The sequence below is a fragment of the Pelobates fuscus genome, chromosome 3, assembly GCF_036172605.1.
Source record: "Pelobates fuscus isolate aPelFus1 chromosome 3, aPelFus1.pri, whole genome shotgun sequence".
In the NCBI taxonomy this organism is placed as follows: Eukaryota; Metazoa; Chordata; class Amphibia; order Anura; family Pelobatidae; genus Pelobates; species Pelobates fuscus.
This window is the reverse complement of record NC_086319.1, coordinates 49,869,582-49,889,638: the sequence shown is the minus strand read 5'-3', so window position 1 is coordinate 49,889,638 and position 20,057 is coordinate 49,869,582. Positions and strand designations below refer to the sequence as shown.

The 20,057-nt window shown below is 40.3% G+C and overlaps 1 protein-coding gene across 1 annotated transcript in view; it reads left to right on the top strand.

The window, feature by feature from the left end:
• Positions 1-20,057, top strand: part of MYRFL (myelin regulatory factor like) — a 161,560-nt gene that overhangs the window by 133,871 nt on the left and 7,632 nt on the right. Inside the window, exons 22-24 of the mRNA XM_063447015.1 lie at positions 3,281-3,368; positions 3,762-3,836; positions 12,151-12,259. Coding sequence (XP_063303085.1) covers positions 3,281-3,368; positions 3,762-3,836; positions 12,151-12,259 — 272 coding nt within the window. The remainder of the gene's footprint in view (positions 1-3,280; positions 3,369-3,761; positions 3,837-12,150; positions 12,260-20,057) is intronic.

Here is a 20,057-nt window from a genome sequence, read left to right as displayed (position 1 = left end):
CGTCATACAGATACATACATACAGACAGGCTTACAGAAAAATACATACTCACACACACAAACTCACAGACACATACTCGAACACACACACACACACACTGACAGACACACATACACACACACACTGACAGACACACACACACACACACACTCACTGACACACACACACACACACACTCACTGACACACACACACACACACACTGACAGACACACACACACACACACTGACAGACACACACACACACACACACACACACACACACTGACAGACACACACACTCACTGACAGACACACACACACTCACACACACACATACTCGAACACACACACACTGAGACACACACACTCACACTCACATGCACACACACAGACACACAGTAATTAATTATGTAAATTTAATGTAAATTTCCCACCCAGCCTCCCTACCTGGAGTGCTGGCGTGGGTCTCTCATTGGTGGTCCAGTGGGGCTGCTGGGAGGCGTGCGGCTGCAGTTGATTAGGAGGAGGCGGCGAGGGAGCTCTCTGATCTCTCTGACCGGCTCCCTCGCAGGCTGTTTTCTGATGCCGCGGGAGCCGGAATATGACGTCATATTCCGGCTCCCGCGGCATCAGCAAAAGGCGCGCGAGGGAGCCGGTCAGAGAGATCAGAGAGCTCCCTCGCCGCCTCCTCCTAATCAACTGCAGCCGCACGCCTCCCAGCAGCTCCGGGGATCCAGGAGGTGACCAGGCAGGAGGGAGCACTTCCCTCCTGCCGGTCACTGGAATTTTGCGCCCCCAGAGCCGGTGCGCCCTAAGGCGGCCGCCTGTGCCGCCTTATGGACGCGCCGGCCCTGTCTATGAGTCCCAACTGAGGTCCTGACTTTCCATACAAATTCTTCATCACACACAGAGGCTTCCTTATGGTCCCTTCTTTTTAAATATACAAAGAATGTTGTTAGTAGGACATTCCCATTGATTTTACACTTAAATGCTGTATATCCTTTTTCATTAGCCATTCTGAAAACTGGCAGAATGTATGAAAGTAATAGGATATTATTGTTAATACATTTTACATTTTCAGAATGTCTGAAATAGATTAATGAATACATTTGAAGGAACTCCCCCCCCCCCCCCCCCAGCACCATAACCAGTGATGTAGTGGTTATGGTGCCAGGATAGAGCCACCCCCTCCACCCACACTGTAACTAATCAAATCTCTGCACACCTCCACTACTAAGCCAAAGTGCCAAAAGTTACCAAGCTTGACCTCCTGTTTGCTCTCCTGCAGTGCAGGGCTTAGCTTATTGGCTTTTAGCAATCAGCTGACACTCTCAGCCAATGATCTAATATCTACACTACAGGTAAACTAACAGGTTAGGAACTTCTGGATCTTTGGCGTTTGTATTGGAGCTTTAGACAACTTTGGGAAACAGTTTGAAAGTGTTAAGAAAACTTAAAGTATGTCTGGACTTGTATGGTCAAATACATAGTACAACTCCTGCCCCTAATATCTATTTCTATAACCAATCATTCTGTTAGGACTCCACGTGTAATCCATAACAGAATGACTGGTCTGTGTTTGTTCTACCTCTTGTTTTTACATTAATCAATTAGGAGGAAAAAAAAGAAGTTTCAATACATTTATTGAGTGACACACCTTTAATCAATGAAAATTTTGTGAGTGCAATGCATACGAGTTTATTGAGGTTCTGACATTACTGCTCTATATATTTTTAAATTTTCTCTGTCGATATTGTTTGTTTTTGCATTGATGAAGATTTAAGGGGTCTTTTCTCTATGGGTGGTAATTTAGTTTTTTTCTTTTGCACTGATTTCCACTGGTACACTGGTGTTAGATTTTATATAAGAACTTGGATCTGTATGAGAACGTGTATTCATAGGGAAGGGAATGTGTTTATATATAAGTATATGTTTAGATAGTCTTCATTATCAATGTGTCTATGAGACTGCCCAGCAGAGAGTGCTATTGCACTGAACAATTATATTAAAGTTTTTACCATACCAATAATACCAAGTCATCTGTTCTTTTGGTTTTCATTTATTTGTTTATATCTGCTTGTCTATGCAGTTCAGTGCATATTTTATCTCCCTCCAACCATTATAAAGGCAAGCAGCCCACTCCCTCTAGATAATGTTAGCTCGTTTGAGCGGGCCTTTGTTCCTGTGTGTACAATTCGTCTTGTTACAAATAAATTTTGTTAGTCCACCTATTGTACAGCGCTACAAAACTTGTTGTAAATAGTAATAAATAATCATAATTTGTTCTGATAGCATGTTCATATAGCAGGATATATTTAACGGAGGAGTGAATTAAGGGGAGAGCATTTGTCAGACAGCAAGATGTTAAAATTTAATTAACGAAATTGGTGAATAAAAAATTCCCCTCTTGTTGCATTTAAATCTCTCAGTATTGAGGATAAGCTACAGTGTACAAACACCAGTCTATGACCTTGGCATGGATAAGTATAATGAGTGGCAGACATATTTTATTAACATTAATAAATATTTTATAAAATGTCACGCGCAGTCACCTACCTACACTTCGCAATACTTTGGTAGTGATTCCGAACCCAGGTAATATCAGGCCTTCTCACTTTCTCACTTAGTATCAAAAATAAGATAAGGTATAAAAACATAGCTGCCACCATAAAAAGTTAAAATACTCATACATGTGAAGGTTAGGAGAAAACCACAGAGTAGATTGGGATTCCATAAAAGCATTCGTTATGGAACAACGTACAATCAGAGACAATGTGTACTAAAGTAAGAAATTACTGCCCTCGAGGACAGAGGCCAAATACAGTGTGTGATCATTCAGGGACAATGCGTAAGAGTAAGTTGGAATATTGAAGAGAGACGGCAACAAATGGCTCAGATCTCTTTTATTTGGATTTTGGTGACATACTCCCATCCACACGCATATAAAGATACCATCACAAGTCTCAATAAAGGTTGCATGGCATCCTTGTGAATACATTGTTGACAGTGATGCTCCAATTGTTAAATATGTGCTGGAAAATGCTTAAATAGGCCACAGACGCTTACAATTCTTTACTGAAAGGCAACATCAGTATTGTGATTTGTAAAGTAAGATCAACATTAATAGTTCCCCTTTAAAAGCCTTTTTTGTTTTTGTGGTGATTGCATGAGCTTATCAGTGATGAACAATCATCTACTTTTTTGATGTTTGTAGACTATTACTTTGTTACCAGTCATATATGTCTACTTAGAGCTGTAATTGTTTCATACACTTTGGTGTTATTCCCTTGTCATTTTAGGGATTGATACATCGATCAGTTCAGTACAGATTCTGGAAAATCAGCAAATAATAGACCACCACTATTGCAGTAAAAGCCTTCATTGCAGGTGAGTTATATCATACAATTTAATGTATAACCGAAACAAATTGCTTTGACTGTATATTACATAGAGCTAAAAATCTTTTTTTTTTCCTCTCTATACTGAATTTTTTGTTGTATTCCTTGCAGCTTTCTATCACTTTGCCTCTTTATTGACTTGTTACTCTATAAAAAAACCAAAACATACCGGGTATAAAGCTGAAGACTTGCTAATTACGAGTAACTCATATTAATTGATTTTATTCTTTCATTAGTCAGTTTAGGTATTGCAATGTATTGAAATACATGTGTGCTCAGTACATTTGCAACTTTTTATTTTTATTTTAAATTGTATTCACCTGCCATCTTAATTTAGTGAAGTGTGTTTATGGTAATCATATGCTTTTCTCTGATTGTATAGATCCGGAAAGTACAGTTATGTGATCCCTGTGAATAAGTATACACCGACCAACATGAGGATATCTTTAGAGATAAAGTAAGTGTTAAAATAAAAAGTGTCGGGCACAGAAAAGTAGGACTAATGGTATGACCAAATAAACCATCAGCCTGAGACTTAACATAAAAACCTTCTAAAAATTCTAACTTTAAGGTAGTCATGTCATGCTTGATGCCAACTTGGCCCCAAATACAGCAAAACACGTAGAAAATCGTTTTATAATTTAGTAATCTACACATTTATACATTGTGAAATCATTTATATACGTGTTACGTTCCAGAGTCATTGATCCAAAAACGGTAAGAGAAAAAATACAGTCTCTGCATAAACTTAAAAAATGTGAAGTATGACATCCTCAGTGTCCTGTGCACTAAGCCATAGAAGTAGACAAAGATGGTCCATCAGTTATCCTGAAACCATGTTGTTTATTGCATTGGTTTCTGATTAGTTTTAATAACCAATACGTGCCAAAATCTTTAAAGGACCACTATAGTGCCAGGAAAACATACTCGTTTTCCTGGCACTATAGTGCCCTGAGGGTGCTGCCGGGCTCTAGGGGGTGGAAGGGTTTAAACTTACTTCTTTCTTCAGCACTGGGCGGGGGACTCTCCTCCTCCTCTCCGCCTCCTCTCGTCCTCCTCGGCTGAATGCGCATGTGCGGCAAGAGCCACGCGCGCATTCAGCCAGTCTCATAGGAAAGCATTCACAATGCTTTCCTATGGACGCTGGCGTCTTCTCACTGTGAAAATCACAGTGAGAAGCGCGGAAGCCCTTTAGCGGCTGTCAATGAGACAGCCACTAGAGGCTGGATTAACCCTAATATAAACATAGCAGTTTCTCTGAAACTGCTATGTTTATAGAAAAAAGGGTTAAATAGCTGGACCAGGCACCCAGACCACTTCATTAAGCTAAAGTGGTCTGGGTGCCTATAGTGGTCCTTTAACCCCTTAAGGACACGACATGTGTGACATGTCATGATTCCCTTTTATTCCAGAAGTTTGGTCCTTAAGGGGTTAAATGTCCTACGCTGTATATAAGTCCTCAATCCCATGGCCAAAGCCAGCTTAACCTGCCAGGCACAACTGACTACCCATCACTTGGTCCAACATCTCTAGAGTAGTTAATTATTTGGGATTGTATTCAAAATGTTAGACTTGATGGGAAAGCATGTTTGTATCACCATATCTAAGATTGTAGCTTACATTTAAGTGAATTTAAGTGAATTTGTACACAAGCTAAAATAAGTCAACTCCTGCTGTTTTTACTTTGTGCATTTCACCAAGCTGAACAGAATTCTTCATGCAGACTGAACATTGGCTCATTTCAAAGTCACTTGAGTTCTGTCTAATACCGTTGTAAACTTCTTATCAGTCCTACTTGTTGTGGTTTTACTTTTTATTAGGAAATAAATATTACACAGTTAACTGATGTTTATTTATCCTAAGGTTAGACGAGACAGCTAGAGCAAGGCGGTGGTTATTGATGGTGATGGCAGGAGAAAGAATATTTGAGATGGGGACTGATACAAATGATAAAACATAAACGGGGTTAGGACACGTAATAAATATAAATCATGTATTTTCAAGGCTACCTTAGGATAAGATCTTGACTTCTGTTGTTTTAAGGAATTTCAGTAATAACCAAACCCAATATCCTGGTAAGGGTCTTACCTCTGATGCTCGGTGAGAACAACAAACATAAGATGCTATATCTCTATTGACTTACAAATGGATTGATACTAAAGGCTGGTAAAGGGATTTTCTCCTGAAACACAACCACTGTACTAGATAATATCTCAATTGAAGATGAAAAACTGGTATAGGAATTGTCTCATGAAAAAAACTACGACAAGACAACTGACTACTAGAGACATACAACTGTAATTTCAGCATTTCAGAAACTCACCTGGTTACTGCTCTGAAGGACCCCCTTAAAGTCAGATGAAGTTGGATCACATAATTTGTTGGTCAACAGTGACAACTACTGGTAACTGGTGTATGTAGAAGATGTTGTCCTCCTAAAGATGACTGGATGTAAACCCAGGAGCTGATTGGCTGGGACTGTTGTTAAGGTGTGGTATTGTAGGATATAGATATAGAGTAAGAATAAAAGTGATTAAGAGAAAGATGACACACAAAAAATGAGCAAAAGGGGAAAATTAATTGAGGCGATTGAGCATTGCCAAAAAACAGAAAGGCAACGGGAGACTATACTAAAGAAACATGGAAAGGAAAATGGCTTCTTCGAACATTTTAATCTCTTACTGTAGAAGATTGGATAGTTTAGCTTAGAAATATTCACCACCACAAGGCTAGAGGAATTGGACGATGTGTATTTGCATTTAGGGAGCTGTATACTGGTATACTGAAGACTTTCATAGTTGGCAGCAGTTTTGGTGAATTAAGAGGTATGAGTCGGTCATTTACACATACACCTTTGGGATGAATTGGAATGCTGATTATGGAAAAGGAAGATTAAGACAAATGCTGGAAGTTTCTAACTAATCATGTTGCATAGCAAGATGTGGATCAATACCTGTAAGAAGATAGACCTGGCAGGCTTGGCTTATGGACTCCACCCTTGGAAGCAATCTTAATCCAGTTAATATTTGACAACACCTAGAGGAAACCTTCACTCAAAGATCAGTAGCACAATATTATCTTTATTCAGACTTAGGCAGCATGGCAAATGGGATGGGAGTTGGAGAGAAACCAGTCTAAATTGCCTTGTGCATCTCCAACTTTTTAAAGGTATATGTGGAAGATAAGTAAGTAAGGTAAGATAAAACAATGTTAGGATGGTTCCTGTCTCCCTCTGAGAGCTAGACTGTGTTAGTTTCTCCTTCACCCTTCAAATGTTGAGTGAGTATTTATTGACCTTCAGCACTCTAGATGTTGTGGACCACATCTCCCATAATGCACTTACAGCTGTAATAGTGGCAAATGAACAGGGGAGATGTATTCCACAACATCTGGAGTGTCGAAGGTTGCCTAACCAGATTTAGGGCTTAGAAAAACTTGTGCAAATTTCAAGTATTTATGGAGACAGATAAAGTGGAAAACATTTACAGGGTTATTCCCCAAAGTGGGAATTCAAAGTGAATTTCAATTAAAGTCAATATAGCCAAATTGAAAAAAATATCTAAATTAGCTATGCTTCCAGTTTGGCTACTTTGGACTTAAAATTTAAATTCACTTTCAATATAACTCTCTGTGTGTTTTTAAAAATACTTAATTTCTCACCCTTAACCTCCAAAGTATTTTTTCTTTTCCCATTTGTTAGAATTATTAAGAGTTCCTTAGATGTTCTTTGTGGGAATGATAGCCTGTCGCAAGTCATAAAGTGGTTGCAAATAGTTTTTTGAGTAAGTGAGAGGTCCATTATACAGAAGATGTTGCAAACAGTTAAAATCTCCAAGTTATAAATAATTTTCAAGGTAAAAAAACCCTGTTACTGAAAAGTACTTTTCTATTCCGAAATTACAGCCTTTGTAATTTACCCTCCCATAAAAACACAATTTATTTTCGGCTCCATTTCCAAATAATGTTTATCCTCTGTCTACCAAACAGTGTGGAAACTACTTATATTTTTGGCAGTGAAACTCTGTAGCTATCCTGGATTTATTTATTTTTTTTGTGCAGAATTTTTTTTCTTTTTCAATTTTGTGGTCCATTAATTGAAATTGTTTTTTATTGTATGAGCTCCCAAACACTAGCGTATATTTCTGGCAATGGCTTTATAACCACATCTGTGGGTGAGCATTGCCAAAAAGATATGTTGACTAATCTTTCTTTGTCTTTGTGCCATTTTTAACAACAAACCAATTAAACAAAAAATGCAAAACAATAATTGAATTGAGTAACCCTGCATATAACAAACTCATCTGTTTGATCCATGATTTAGATCATATTGCAAAATATGAATTCCGGAGGAATTTAGGTTATATAGCTAATTGGGCTGTAACTAATTCTATTTCACAATGAATAGCTAATTTAATGTATAAAAAAAAAGAGAGAAAGAAAACCCCTACGAAACCTAATTTGCTGCCTTCCCACAAAATGAAAAGATTTTCTTTAGAGAAGCTACACTCTTAGGAAACATTCATCTCCTTTGTAGGCAATGATGGTAGCCAATGAAAGTGATTAATGCATCCGTCTTGCTTGCATCTTGTCTGGTAATTGGCGAAAAGGCCACAGCTTGCTTTTATTTGCAGTAATCTTTTTTTAGTGTGGCTTTTTTAAGGCTGCACAGTTCCCAAGTGCACCGTAATATGCTTCTTTTTTCCCCTGATTTGTATTCTTAACAATTCTGCTGGTTTTGAATTTCTACATGAGTCACCTGGGCCGGTGAAGCCATTAAATGAACGTTTACATGGCCTGTTTGTCTGATGCTGACTGTTAGGTGTTGTTGTCACTAGGTTTGTGTATCACATTAAAATAATATACTCTCATAAAAATTGACTGAACCCATATGTGGCTCTCCATATATAGGGTGAGGTAGAGTCAAAAAATGCCTACAGAATTCAAAGTATAAACAAAGAAAATTAGACCTCTGCTGCAGAAACTCCACACTGAAGTCCCAACAGTGTATATACAACAGCCAAAAAACAAACAAGAGTCCTGTGCATCCAGTATAGGTGTGCACAGGGCCGGATTAAGAGCCCAGTGGGCCTGGTGCTGACAATTATGAGGGGCCTAAGTACAGAATCTTATCGATCAAAAACACTGAAACAGACGCACCTCTCAAGCATTATGTATCTGGTGGAGATGTTGCAGGAGGGAAACTCAGAGGATGCAGCTATAAAAAAAACTCTCTTAAAATATGCTAATCTCTCTCTAAATTATGCTTTCATCTTTCAAGTAAATCCATACTCCCTAACAGCAGTGTCCAGTGAAGCAGGAAATCAATGGGCGGGGTAAAAGGGTGGACCAGTGACGCGGATCATGTAACCAGAACTTCCAAAAGGGCTAAACATGCCCCAAAAGGAGGCGTGTCTGCCCAAAGAATTGGAAGGCTAGTCTAGCATGAATGCATGTCAGGCTGCCTGCCAATCATGCATGCTGGCCAACAGCTTCCTGAACTTGGCATAAATGCATCTAATGATGTGCTAGCTCTATGCTTTCTAAGGACTGTCCCCTAGTACTCGCTGGTCCACTTCTATCCTAACCTACTTACTAGAAGGAAGAAGCTCCTGGTATACAGTCTGAGACAGAGAAAAGGTGGATGTAGTGAGTGTAGAAGAAAGGGAACATGCCACAGTGTTAAAGAGACCAAAGTCGGCATTACCTTAACTAATTTCATTTCAGCTAGTCCACACAAGTTTTGTTCATCTATATCTCTCTTAAGTTTCCATACTTAAGCAAGAGTATGTGAAGAGTAATTAGGGCTACCACCTTTCTTGGAAAAAAATTACAGGCCTTGCTAATTTGCATAACTAATTATGTATGCGGGACTTCACATGGTGTAAATCACAAGGAGTGACAGAGAAAATTCTGTGAAATCACCAAAAAACTACTTAGTTTGATTCTGCTGTATAGATGGATTGCTCCCAGTCTCCCAGTGTCCTCATGTCGCCCAGTGTCCCCTAGTGTATGTGTCCCCATGTCTTCCAGTGTCCCCATGTCACGAGCGGACACTGTGAGACACGGGGACACTGAGACTATGCATCACACTATCTCTGTATCCCCATGTCTCTGTTTCTCCATGTCTCCCAGGGACACTGAGAGACATGTGGACACTGAGAGACATGTGGACACTGGGAGACATGGGGACACAGACACTGGGAGACATGGGGACACTGAGACACCTGGGAGACTAGGGACACTGAGACACTAGGGACACTGGGAGACATACAGACACTAGGGACACTGGGAGACATGGGAACACTGAGAAACTAGGGACACTGGGAGACATGGGGACACTGAGACACCAAGGACACTGGCTTGGAGACATGGGACAATGAGACATTTGGGGACATTGTGTTCCTAGTTTCTATGTCCCCATGTCTCCCGGTGCCTCAGTGTCCCCATGTGTGTCTTTGTCCCCATGTCCCCTAGTGTCTCAGTGTCCCCTAGTGTTTCAGTGTCCCCATGTGTGTGTTTGTCCTTGTCTCAGTGCCCCATGTGTGTCTGTGTCCCCAAGTGTCTCAGCATCCCCAGAGGTCTCCATGTGTCCCCATGTCTAATAGTGTCCCCTAGTGTCTTAGTATCTCTGCAGGCTGGGAGCTGCTGTCTGGACTCTTTGTGCTGTGTAGCTGCTCCCCCGCGGATCAGTGAGTAGAGCAATGCAGGTATATGCTGTAACTTCCTATCCCCGCCTCTCTCCACCATTACCGGCGACCCCTACTGGCCGGTAATGGTATTGCAGAATAATCTCTTTATACTAAGAAATAAATCTGTTTATACTGAGAAAAATACAGGCATTTGTATTGCCGGTATTACTGGAATATCGGCACTGGCCAGGCAGCCTCAAATAAATAAATACTGGCCAGGTGAACAACCCTAAGAGTAGTGTGTAAAAAAAAAAAAAAAGTAAGAAAAAAAACATTTTTTTTTTTTTTTTAAATCAATGGGCCTATTCCATGGGCCTGGGCCTGGAGCTGCAGCTCCATCAGCCCCTATGTTAATCCGGCCCTGGGTGTGCACACCTAGGTGCTACCACAATTTATTTGAGGACAAAGTTTAAGCAGCAAACGTTTAGGGCAGTAGCCCTTTCTCAATGCTAATTGGACATAGGACATTAGCATATACTGGATGCACAGGACTCTTGTTTGTTTTTTGGCTGTTGTATATGTGGCTCTCTACCAGCACCACAAAAACTACCTTCTTTCGCCTTCAATAAGCCCAAAAATGTTCTATATTTGTACAAAATTGGGGGAGGGCTAGAAACTTTTGGCTTGGGGAAATGCAAACAAGTAGCCTCTTTTTTTGCACATGAAACTCACAAATCTCTGTCTGTCTGGGCCTACTCACTGTACAAATAATAAATAGGATTGACAAGTGGATGCTGCTATTTATGCATATATGTGACAAAACTGTCCAAACATAAAATGTGAGACTTGAGATAGCAGACAGAAGAGGCTGAGATATTAAAAAATAGAGATAAGGTCAGGAGACTGAGTGCGAGGAGGCAATACATGAGAAATAATGGGATTGGTTTGATGGTACGTTGTTAGGAGGGTGGGATATCTTTATGATAGTAAGAAGATCATTGTGAAGGAGCAGGAATTAGCCAAAGAGGGGATGTGATAAATAGGCTATGGGTAAATATTATTAGCATAGAGTTTGCTTAAAAATAGGATGCTGGAGGTTGTTTCTGAGGAGGTGGTGAAGATGTCCCGGAGGAGTGTAAACATCCAACTTTTACCATGACTGAACCAATGAACATGTTTTAAAATGAACATATAGTAAAACATAATTGCAAAATTGTGATACTATATCTTTGAATTCAACCCTGTAAAATCTTAGGAGCACTTTTTCTCAAGAAATTCCCGTGCAAATAAAACAATTCAGATTACTTAAAGGATACTCCAGTCACCACAACAACTTCATAGAATTGTATAGTCTTTAGAGGATAAACAGTTCACGAATGGTTTAACCCCAAAGACTGTGTTCCAGTGCTGATCGCTCTGCCTCCTTATCCTTCCCCCATCTGAAATCTTAGATAATGGAAGGGTCGGCAGCATTGGGCCGAGCCAATGCTGCCGACCCTTCCATTATCTAAGCCAATCCGCAGCACCCCTGTCTGAGCCCTCCTTTATCTAAGATTTCAGATAGGAAAAGGACAAGGGGTACAGCGATCACCCACGGATCACAGTCTTTAGGATTAAATTGTACATGAACTGTTTAACACTTAAATGTCAGCCGGTGCCAGGGATCTCCTGACAGCATAACAACTTAATTTCTATAAAGTTGCTATGGTGTCCAAATTGGTCCTTTAATGATATTGCATAGTTTTGTGTACTTGACTTAGTTTATCTGATTTTTTTTCTTCATATTTTTGTCACATTAATCTAGGGACCTGACAATTCCATTTCTCTGTGAAGGAGATCATTTTAGCTTTTCTACAAGTAAAAAATTGTTTAATATTGATTTTGGAGTTCTCAAAACCCCAGAGTGAACCTGGCAGAACTCAGTGGAAAAGTATGAAATAAACTTCAAAACAGAAAGAAATAAAGTGTTTATGTATTGCTTCTGCTATAACATTCCTGGCAAACTAGTATGCTTTAGTCAGCATGTTTGTAAACTAATGAATCTAGTTAATAGGTTTTCCCAAAGCATTTAATGTCTACTTGATTGTAAATACAGTTCATACATTTGTAAAATATATTGTGATTTATTTTGTGTCCCCATAGCACAACAGAGCCTTTAATTGTTTATCGATGTAAGATGACTCTTGGAAATATTTGCAATCGGGGTACACTCAAAAGGAAGAAAAGGGAGGATTTTTCAGAGACAACACAGGTTGGATTATTTAATTAAATTGGGTAACAAATGCTACATGCAATGCAATGCAAACCTAAATGTTGTTAGTGACGTTCCTTTGCATAGTACAAATGTCACTGTACTTAGTTTGTGTGACATAGTCTGGTGGCATGTTGAGCTGCATTGCCAGCAGTGATATTGGGTTCCTTAGGAGTCCGAGTACCCATAGGGTATTTGACCAATTTGTTTTTTGTTTATTTCAAACTTTGTGTTTATGCATCTATACTAATTTTTCTAATGCTCTCTCAATTATAAGAAGATATGGGGCACATTTTTTTTTTGGTTTCCATGAATAGCAGTCACTACCCAAAATGGTTGCTTAATTCTATCTTTATGTGTTAGTTATGTATCCAGTATAATTTTTACAGTATTAAGAAAGATAGACAGAGGAGCATTATAAACAGTAGTTTGGGGATATCTTAGACCCCTACATTTCATTATTTTTCTCCAACACATGCTTCATTTTTGTTGTATCTATATTACTTATTATTATTTTTTTTTTTTTTTTAAACATATATTATTTATGCTGTGAGTACAAGGCTATTTTTATTGAACCTTGAACAATGGCACTTAGAAAACATTTTGTGTTAAAGGAGCTAATTACTACTGTAATTCCTAAAATATAATACAGGACTTCCTGGTACTGATGATGATCAGCATTTTATTTGGGCTTGTTTTAAGGCTCAGACTGGCGTACGTTGGAGTAATTGGGGGATTTAAATAATGCAACTCCCACAAATCCCTCATTTAACGTGTACCCTCTAACATCTTGTTTCTCTCTCTACATCGTTCTATATTTACTACAATTAGGCAGGATGATACCCCTGTGTCAGGTTCATTTTACCACTTCTTTATAAACCACAAATGTATGACATTTACTATTCTCTGTCTGATTGCTGTCCTCTTGATTAGGCCTGGACGATGTCTGCTATCACTGTATATCACAGTTTGATTTATGGTCTGCTAGGTTTACTGCCCTGCCTGACATGGAGAGCACATTAAACCTGCTATATAATGAATTGATGGTTCTATTTTTTTATGAATGTTTAGTATTTAAAAGCATTGCAAGGCCAGACCAGGACATTTCGCTGCATTCCCCTTTGCCAAAACCACGTTCACCAAAACAAGCTCACATTTATTGTTACTTTTGGGGCAGTGCGTGATGTTTGAATAGATGTGAGCGATGTATGGCAGTGCTGCTAGTGATGTGTGTGAGTAGCTGTAAATGGTATTTGCTGCTGTATGTTGGTTGCTGTGAGTGGCTATGTGTGGGTAGCTGTCTGGGCTAGACTGGGATAAAAAAAAAAACTGGCCAGGGTATTTCGTGACCATTTTCAGATTTTGCATATACAACTTTTTTCTACAGATCCAAAAATTAATTAGACCTCATTAACTCACACAAGTACACACATATAAAGACTGAACTCAGTCACAGAGGCATGCATTTGCAGATGCACACAGACACACTCATGTATGCACACATACGAACACACACAGATACATAAGTCAACTTCACAGATACAGATGCGCACAGATACATAAAAACAGTGTCACACTCTACATAACTACAGACACATACAAATACATACATACACTCGCAAAAACATAAATATATAGAGACACAACTACACGTACAGACAAATGCAAGTACACACTAGTAGATATACTATTGATACTAACAGATAAACACACTCACTGAGACACAATCAGTCATACATGCAGACACATTCACAGACACATGTAGGAATAAGACAGAGGGTTGAAAGTTACACTTTCCATTTGCTTTACAATCAGAGATGAAAATTAGCTTCCGAAACCTCATTCTGTACAGCCCTTCTTAGAGCCATGTAATTTCCCCATGCCCACCTCCAAGACCAGCTCTCTATAAAATAAACAATATTGCATTGCACAGCACTGAGTAATTTGTTGGCGCTATAGTAATAATAATAATAATAATAATAATAATAATATAATCTCAGGTCCCAGTTCCCCACCTAAAGCTACACACCTCGCCCAAGTGTTACAAACATAGAGGGAATGGCAATAAGGCAAAAATCCTGCCTTGACATTTCTCAAGCACAGGATGAGGAGAAGACAATTTCAAGACAGTGTTCCAATAAAGCAAAAATGATAATGGCAATATAGTATCTACAGGGAGAAAAACCAATGTGTTCCTGGAATAAAGATCTCATGTTTCTCATCAGTCTCCCATAGCCTGAAAGAATTATGAGTTTTAGTCAAATTCATGGGTTAGCAGTTTTACATCAATCACCTGACGAGCAATATTGTCTCCCTGCAACTGAGAGAGGTGAAACCGAGGCTGGGGCCGGAAGTCGAGCACTTTGCTGGACTTTGCTGGACTGAGGTCACAGACTCGCTGCAGTAAACCATCCTGTTTAAATACTAGCAGCCCACTTGCCATTTGATCGAGGAGCACGCAGCTAGTCAGGGAGATCTCTGACCTCTCTCTCTGCTTCAGCGTTCCTCAGAACTAGGCAAACCGCAATTAGTACAGTTAACGTGTACAGGGGCGCAAAATTCTGCCCCATAAAAGTTCTGCATGGGGCTATGGCCTCATCAGGTCCAAGACCCATGCAGTGGTCAGCTCTGGGTAAATGCAACTACACTGGTCAAAACTGCATAGCTAGCACTATGCGAAAAAGTCTAACGACACATTGACAGGAGCATGCAACGCAACTTAATAATTATCCCATCCGCTGAATGTGAGAAAGTATTTAAGAGCACAAACAGAGCTGAAAACGTCAAGTAGCTCACGGCGCGGTATGAACAGTTGATCAATAGACGGTGGTGTAATTAATCTGCGATTCAGACATCTACTTCACAATTGTCATCAGTTTTTAGCAGTCTATGAAATATTGATTTGTTCTAGAAAGAACTGTATGCTACCAAGTCTTTCAATGTTTTATGTTGGCAATTTGAAAAGAGGATTTTAGGCTTGACATATGCCGGATTAATTGAATGGAATAAATTGGGCTTCCTGTCCTTCATTCCGTTAGCTGTTACTCTCTATGTATCGATCTTTGAAAGGGATTTTCTTGGATAAGAAGAGCGTCGTAACAGTAATAAGGTCGTTATTCTTGGAGTGTCACTACCCAGCTAAAGATCCATGTCTGACGTGGCTGCTCTCAGTTAAAAAGCTTTTATGTGACTTTCTGAGCTACAAATCATAAAAAAAGTGCAATTCGATTATCACAAATACGACCACAAACCACGAATAGAGTGTTATTGTCCTTATTGCTGCGGATTCTGGAACCTTTTGTAATCTGATGTTTTTCCAAAACCAACTTTTAACAAAGGAACTTGTTCATTTCACCCAAAGAAAGGGAGCAAGATTGCACATAGGAATGATAGCAAAATAATTCAATGGTTTACACACACATGGTAGAAACAAAACGCCAAATGTTTATACAATCACTGACATTCCCCAGGCCTAGAAATAAAATTTGTTGAGAGAATCTCCCCAGAATTTCTTATGAACCAGACAGGAGATTCTGGCAGTAAGCAGGGTTCAGTAAAATATTTGTGGGAACGGGGCACATTGAATAACTCTCCTTTAATGGGAGATTGCGGCACTCTTAAGTCAACATTGGGTCTTGTAAAATATATATATTTATTCATTCAAAAAAAAATATGCATGGGTATTATATATAGAATAGTAAGACATGACACGGAAATACAAAGGGTAGGTGGTCAGAGGAACTGTGAGTTACTACTCACTAAATATTGAAATTGGTTGGTTTGTTGGTTGTAATTTGTGCTGGCAGGTTCTGTCATGTTCGAACCTCCAATTTTCACGACATCAAGGGAGGATCGATCTCAGTGGTGTCATAAGATTCTCATATGACACTCAACCTTCACTACCTCATGTGGTTTAGTAATGAATTCTCCTACTTTATGTAGAGGCTATGGGTACCATTACACCCTGACAATGTTTTATGTATAGAAACATAGAAACATATAAACATAGAATGTGAAGGCAGATAAGAACCATTCGGCCCATCTAGTCTGCCCAATTTTCTAAATACTTTCATTAGTCCCTGGCCTTATCTTATAGTTAGGACAGCCTTATGCCTATCCCACGCATGCTTAAACTCCTTTACTGTGTTACCCTCTACCACTTCAGCTGGAAGGCTATTCCATGCATCCACTACCCTCTCAGTAAAGTAATACTTCCTGATATTATTTTTAAACCTTTGTCCCTCTAATTTAAGTCTATGTCCTCTTGTTGTGGTAGATTTTCTTCTTTTAAATATAGTCTCCTCCTTTACTGTGTTGATTTCCTTTATGTATTTAAATGTTTCTATCATATCCCCCTGTCTCGTCTTTCCTCCAAGCTATACATGTTAAGATCCTTTAACCTTTCCTGGTAAGTTTTATCCTGCAATCCATGAACCAGTTTAGTAGCCCTTCTCTGAACTCTCTCTAAGATATCAATATCCTGAAGATACGGTCTCCAGTACTGCGTACAATACTCCAAGTGAGGTCTCACCAGTGTTCTGTACAATGGCATGAGCACTTCCCTCTTTCTACTGCTAATGCCTCTCCCTATACAACCAAGCATTCTGCTAGCATTTCCTGCTGCTCTATTACATTGTCTGCCTACCTTTAAGTCATCAGAAATAATCACCCCTAAATCCCTTTCCTCAGATGTTGAGGTTAGGACTCTATCAAATATTCTGTACTGTGCCCTTGGGTTTTTACGTCCAAGATGCATTATCTTTCACTTATCCACATTAAATGTCAGTTGCCACAACTCTGACCATTTTTCTAGTTTACCTAAATCATTTGCCATTTGGCTTATCCCTCCTGGAACATCAACCCTGTTACATATCTTAGTATCATCAGCAAAAAGACATACCTTACCATCAAGACCTTCTGCAATATCACTAATAAAAATATTAAAGAGAATGGGTCCAAGTACAGATCCCTGAGGTACCCCACTGGTGACAAGCCCAAGCTTCGAGTATACTCCATTGACTACAACCCTCTGTTGCCTGTCACTCAGCCACTACCTTACCCATTCAACAATATTGGAATCCAAACTTAAATATTGCAGTTTATAGATCCAGGGCCGCCATCAGGGGGTGACAACCATAACAGTTGTTACGGGCCCAGCGGCCCTGGGGGGCCCGGCCGCCCGGGCCCCACGTGTATCGGCGGAACTGCCGCCGGTGCACTTGCACCGGCACACGCACGCTGATGGGGCCCATCGGGTGGCCCATGCACTTAGGGCCACCCAATGGGCCCTATATCTTCAGGGGCCTGGTCAGCGCTGTGGCCGTGGTATAGCGCGACCGGGCCCCTTTAAAAAAATAATAAAATGCCGCCGCAGCACAAGTGCTGCTGGGAGGAAGTGGTCACTTCCTCCCAGTGCACTCCGCGCGGGAGGAGCGCGCGCCCGGCAGTGAAGAGGGAGAGCCAGCCGACTCCCAGTCCCATCAGCCCCAGCCACCCTCCTGCAAAGACAAGGTAAGAGACAGGAGGGTGGCTGGAAAATGAGCTCTCTGTGTGTGTCTGTATGTCTATGTATTTCTGGCTGTATGCATGTCTGTCTGTATGTCTATGTCTGTCTGTATGTCTATGTCTGTCTGTCTGTATGCATGTCTGTATGTCTGTATGTCTATGTCTGTCTGTATGTCTGTCTGTATGTATGTCTATGTCTGTCTGTATGTCTGTCTGTCTGTATGTATGTATATGTATGTCTGTATGTATGTATGTCTATGTTTGTCTGTATGCATGTCTGTCTGTATGTCTATGTCTGTCTGTCTTTATGTCTATGTCTATCTGTATGTCTTTCTGTCTGTATGTATGTCTATGTTTGTATGTATATGTCTGTCTGTATGTATGTCTGTCTGTATGTATGTATATGTATGTCTGTATGTATGTATATGTATGTCTGTATGCATGTCTGTCTGTCTGTCTGTATGTCTGTATGCCATTATGTGTGTATGAATGTCAGTGTATGTATGTCTGCATGTCATTATGAATGTGTGTATGTATGGATGTCAGTGTCTGTATGAATGTATGTACATAGTTACATAGTTACATAGTTACATAGCTGAAAAGAGACTTGCGTCCATCAAGTTCAGCCTTCCTCACATTTGTTTTTTTTGCTGTTGGTCCAAAAGAAGGCAAAAAAAACAGTTTGAAGCACAATTTTGCAACAAGCTAGGAAAAAAATTCCTCCTTGACCCCAGAATGGCAGTCAGATTTATCCTTGGATCAAGCAGTTATTACCCTACATTGAAAGATTATATCCTTGAATATTCTGCTTTTGCAAGTATGCATCTAGTAGCTGTTTGAACATCTGTATGGACTCTGATGGGGCCCATCGGGTGGCCCATGCACTTAGGGCCACCCAATGGGCCCTATATCTTCAGGGGCCCGGTCAGCGCTGTGGCCGTGGTATAGCGCGACCGGGCCCCTTTAAAAAAATAATAAAATGCCGCCGCAGCACAAGTGCTGCTGGGAGGAAGTGGTCACTTCCTCCCAGTGCACTCCGCGCAGGAGGAGCGCGCGCTCGGCAGTGAAGAGGGAGAGCCAGCCGACTCCCAGTCCCATCAGCCCCAGCCACCCTCCTGCAAAGACAAGGTAAGAGACAGGAGGGTGGCTGGAAAATGAGCTCTGTGTGTGTGTCTGTATGTCTATGTATTTCTGGCTGTATGCATGTCTGTCTGTATCTGTATGTCTGTCTGTATGTCTATGTCTGTCTGTCTGTATGCATGTCTGTATGTCTGTCTGTATGTCTGTCTGTGTGTATGTCTATGTCTGTATGTCTATGTCTATGTCTGCCTGTATGTCTATGTCTGTCTGTATGTATGCATGTCTGTCTGTATGTCTATGTCTGTCTGTCTGTATGTCTATGTCTGTCTGTATGTTTGTCTGTATGTCTATCTGTATGTCTGTCTGTATGTATGTCTATGTCTGTATGTATATGTCTGTCTGTATGTATGTCTGTATATGTATGTCTGTATGTCTGTATATGTATGTCTGTATGTATGTATGTCTATGTATGTCTGTATGCATGTCTGTCTGTATGCATGTATGTCTGTCTGTCTGTCTGTATGTATGTCTGTATGCCATTATGTGTGTATGAATGTCAGTGTATGTATGTCTGCATGTCATTATGAATGTGTGTATGTATGGATGTCAGTGTCTGTATGAATGTATGTACATAGTGACATAGTGACATAGTTACATAGTTACATAGCTGAAAAGAGACTTGCGTCCATCAAGTTCAGCCTTCCTCACATTTGTTTTTTTTTTTGCTGTTGATCCAAAAGAAGGCAAAAAAAACAGTTTTAAGCACAATTTTGCAACAAGCTAGGAAAAAATTCCTCCTTGACCCCAGAATGGCAGTCAGATTTATCCTTGGATCAAGCAGTTATTACCCTACATTGAAAGATTATATCCTTGAATATTCTGCTTTTGCAAGTATGCATCTAGTAGCTGTTTGAACATCTGTATGGACTCTGATGGGGCCCATCGGGTGGCCCATGCACTTAGGGCCACCCAATGGGCCCTATATCTTCAGGGGCCCGGTCAGCGCTGTGGCCGTGGTATAGCGCGACCGGGCCCCTTTAAAAAAATAATAAAATGCCGCCGCAGCACAAGTGCTGCTGGGAGGAAGTGGTCACTTCCTCCCAGTGCACTCCGCGCAGGAGGAGCGCGCGCTCGGCAGTGAAGAGGGAGAGCCAGCCGACTCCCAGTCCCATCAGCCCCAGCCACCCTCCTGCAAAGACAAGGTAAGAGACAG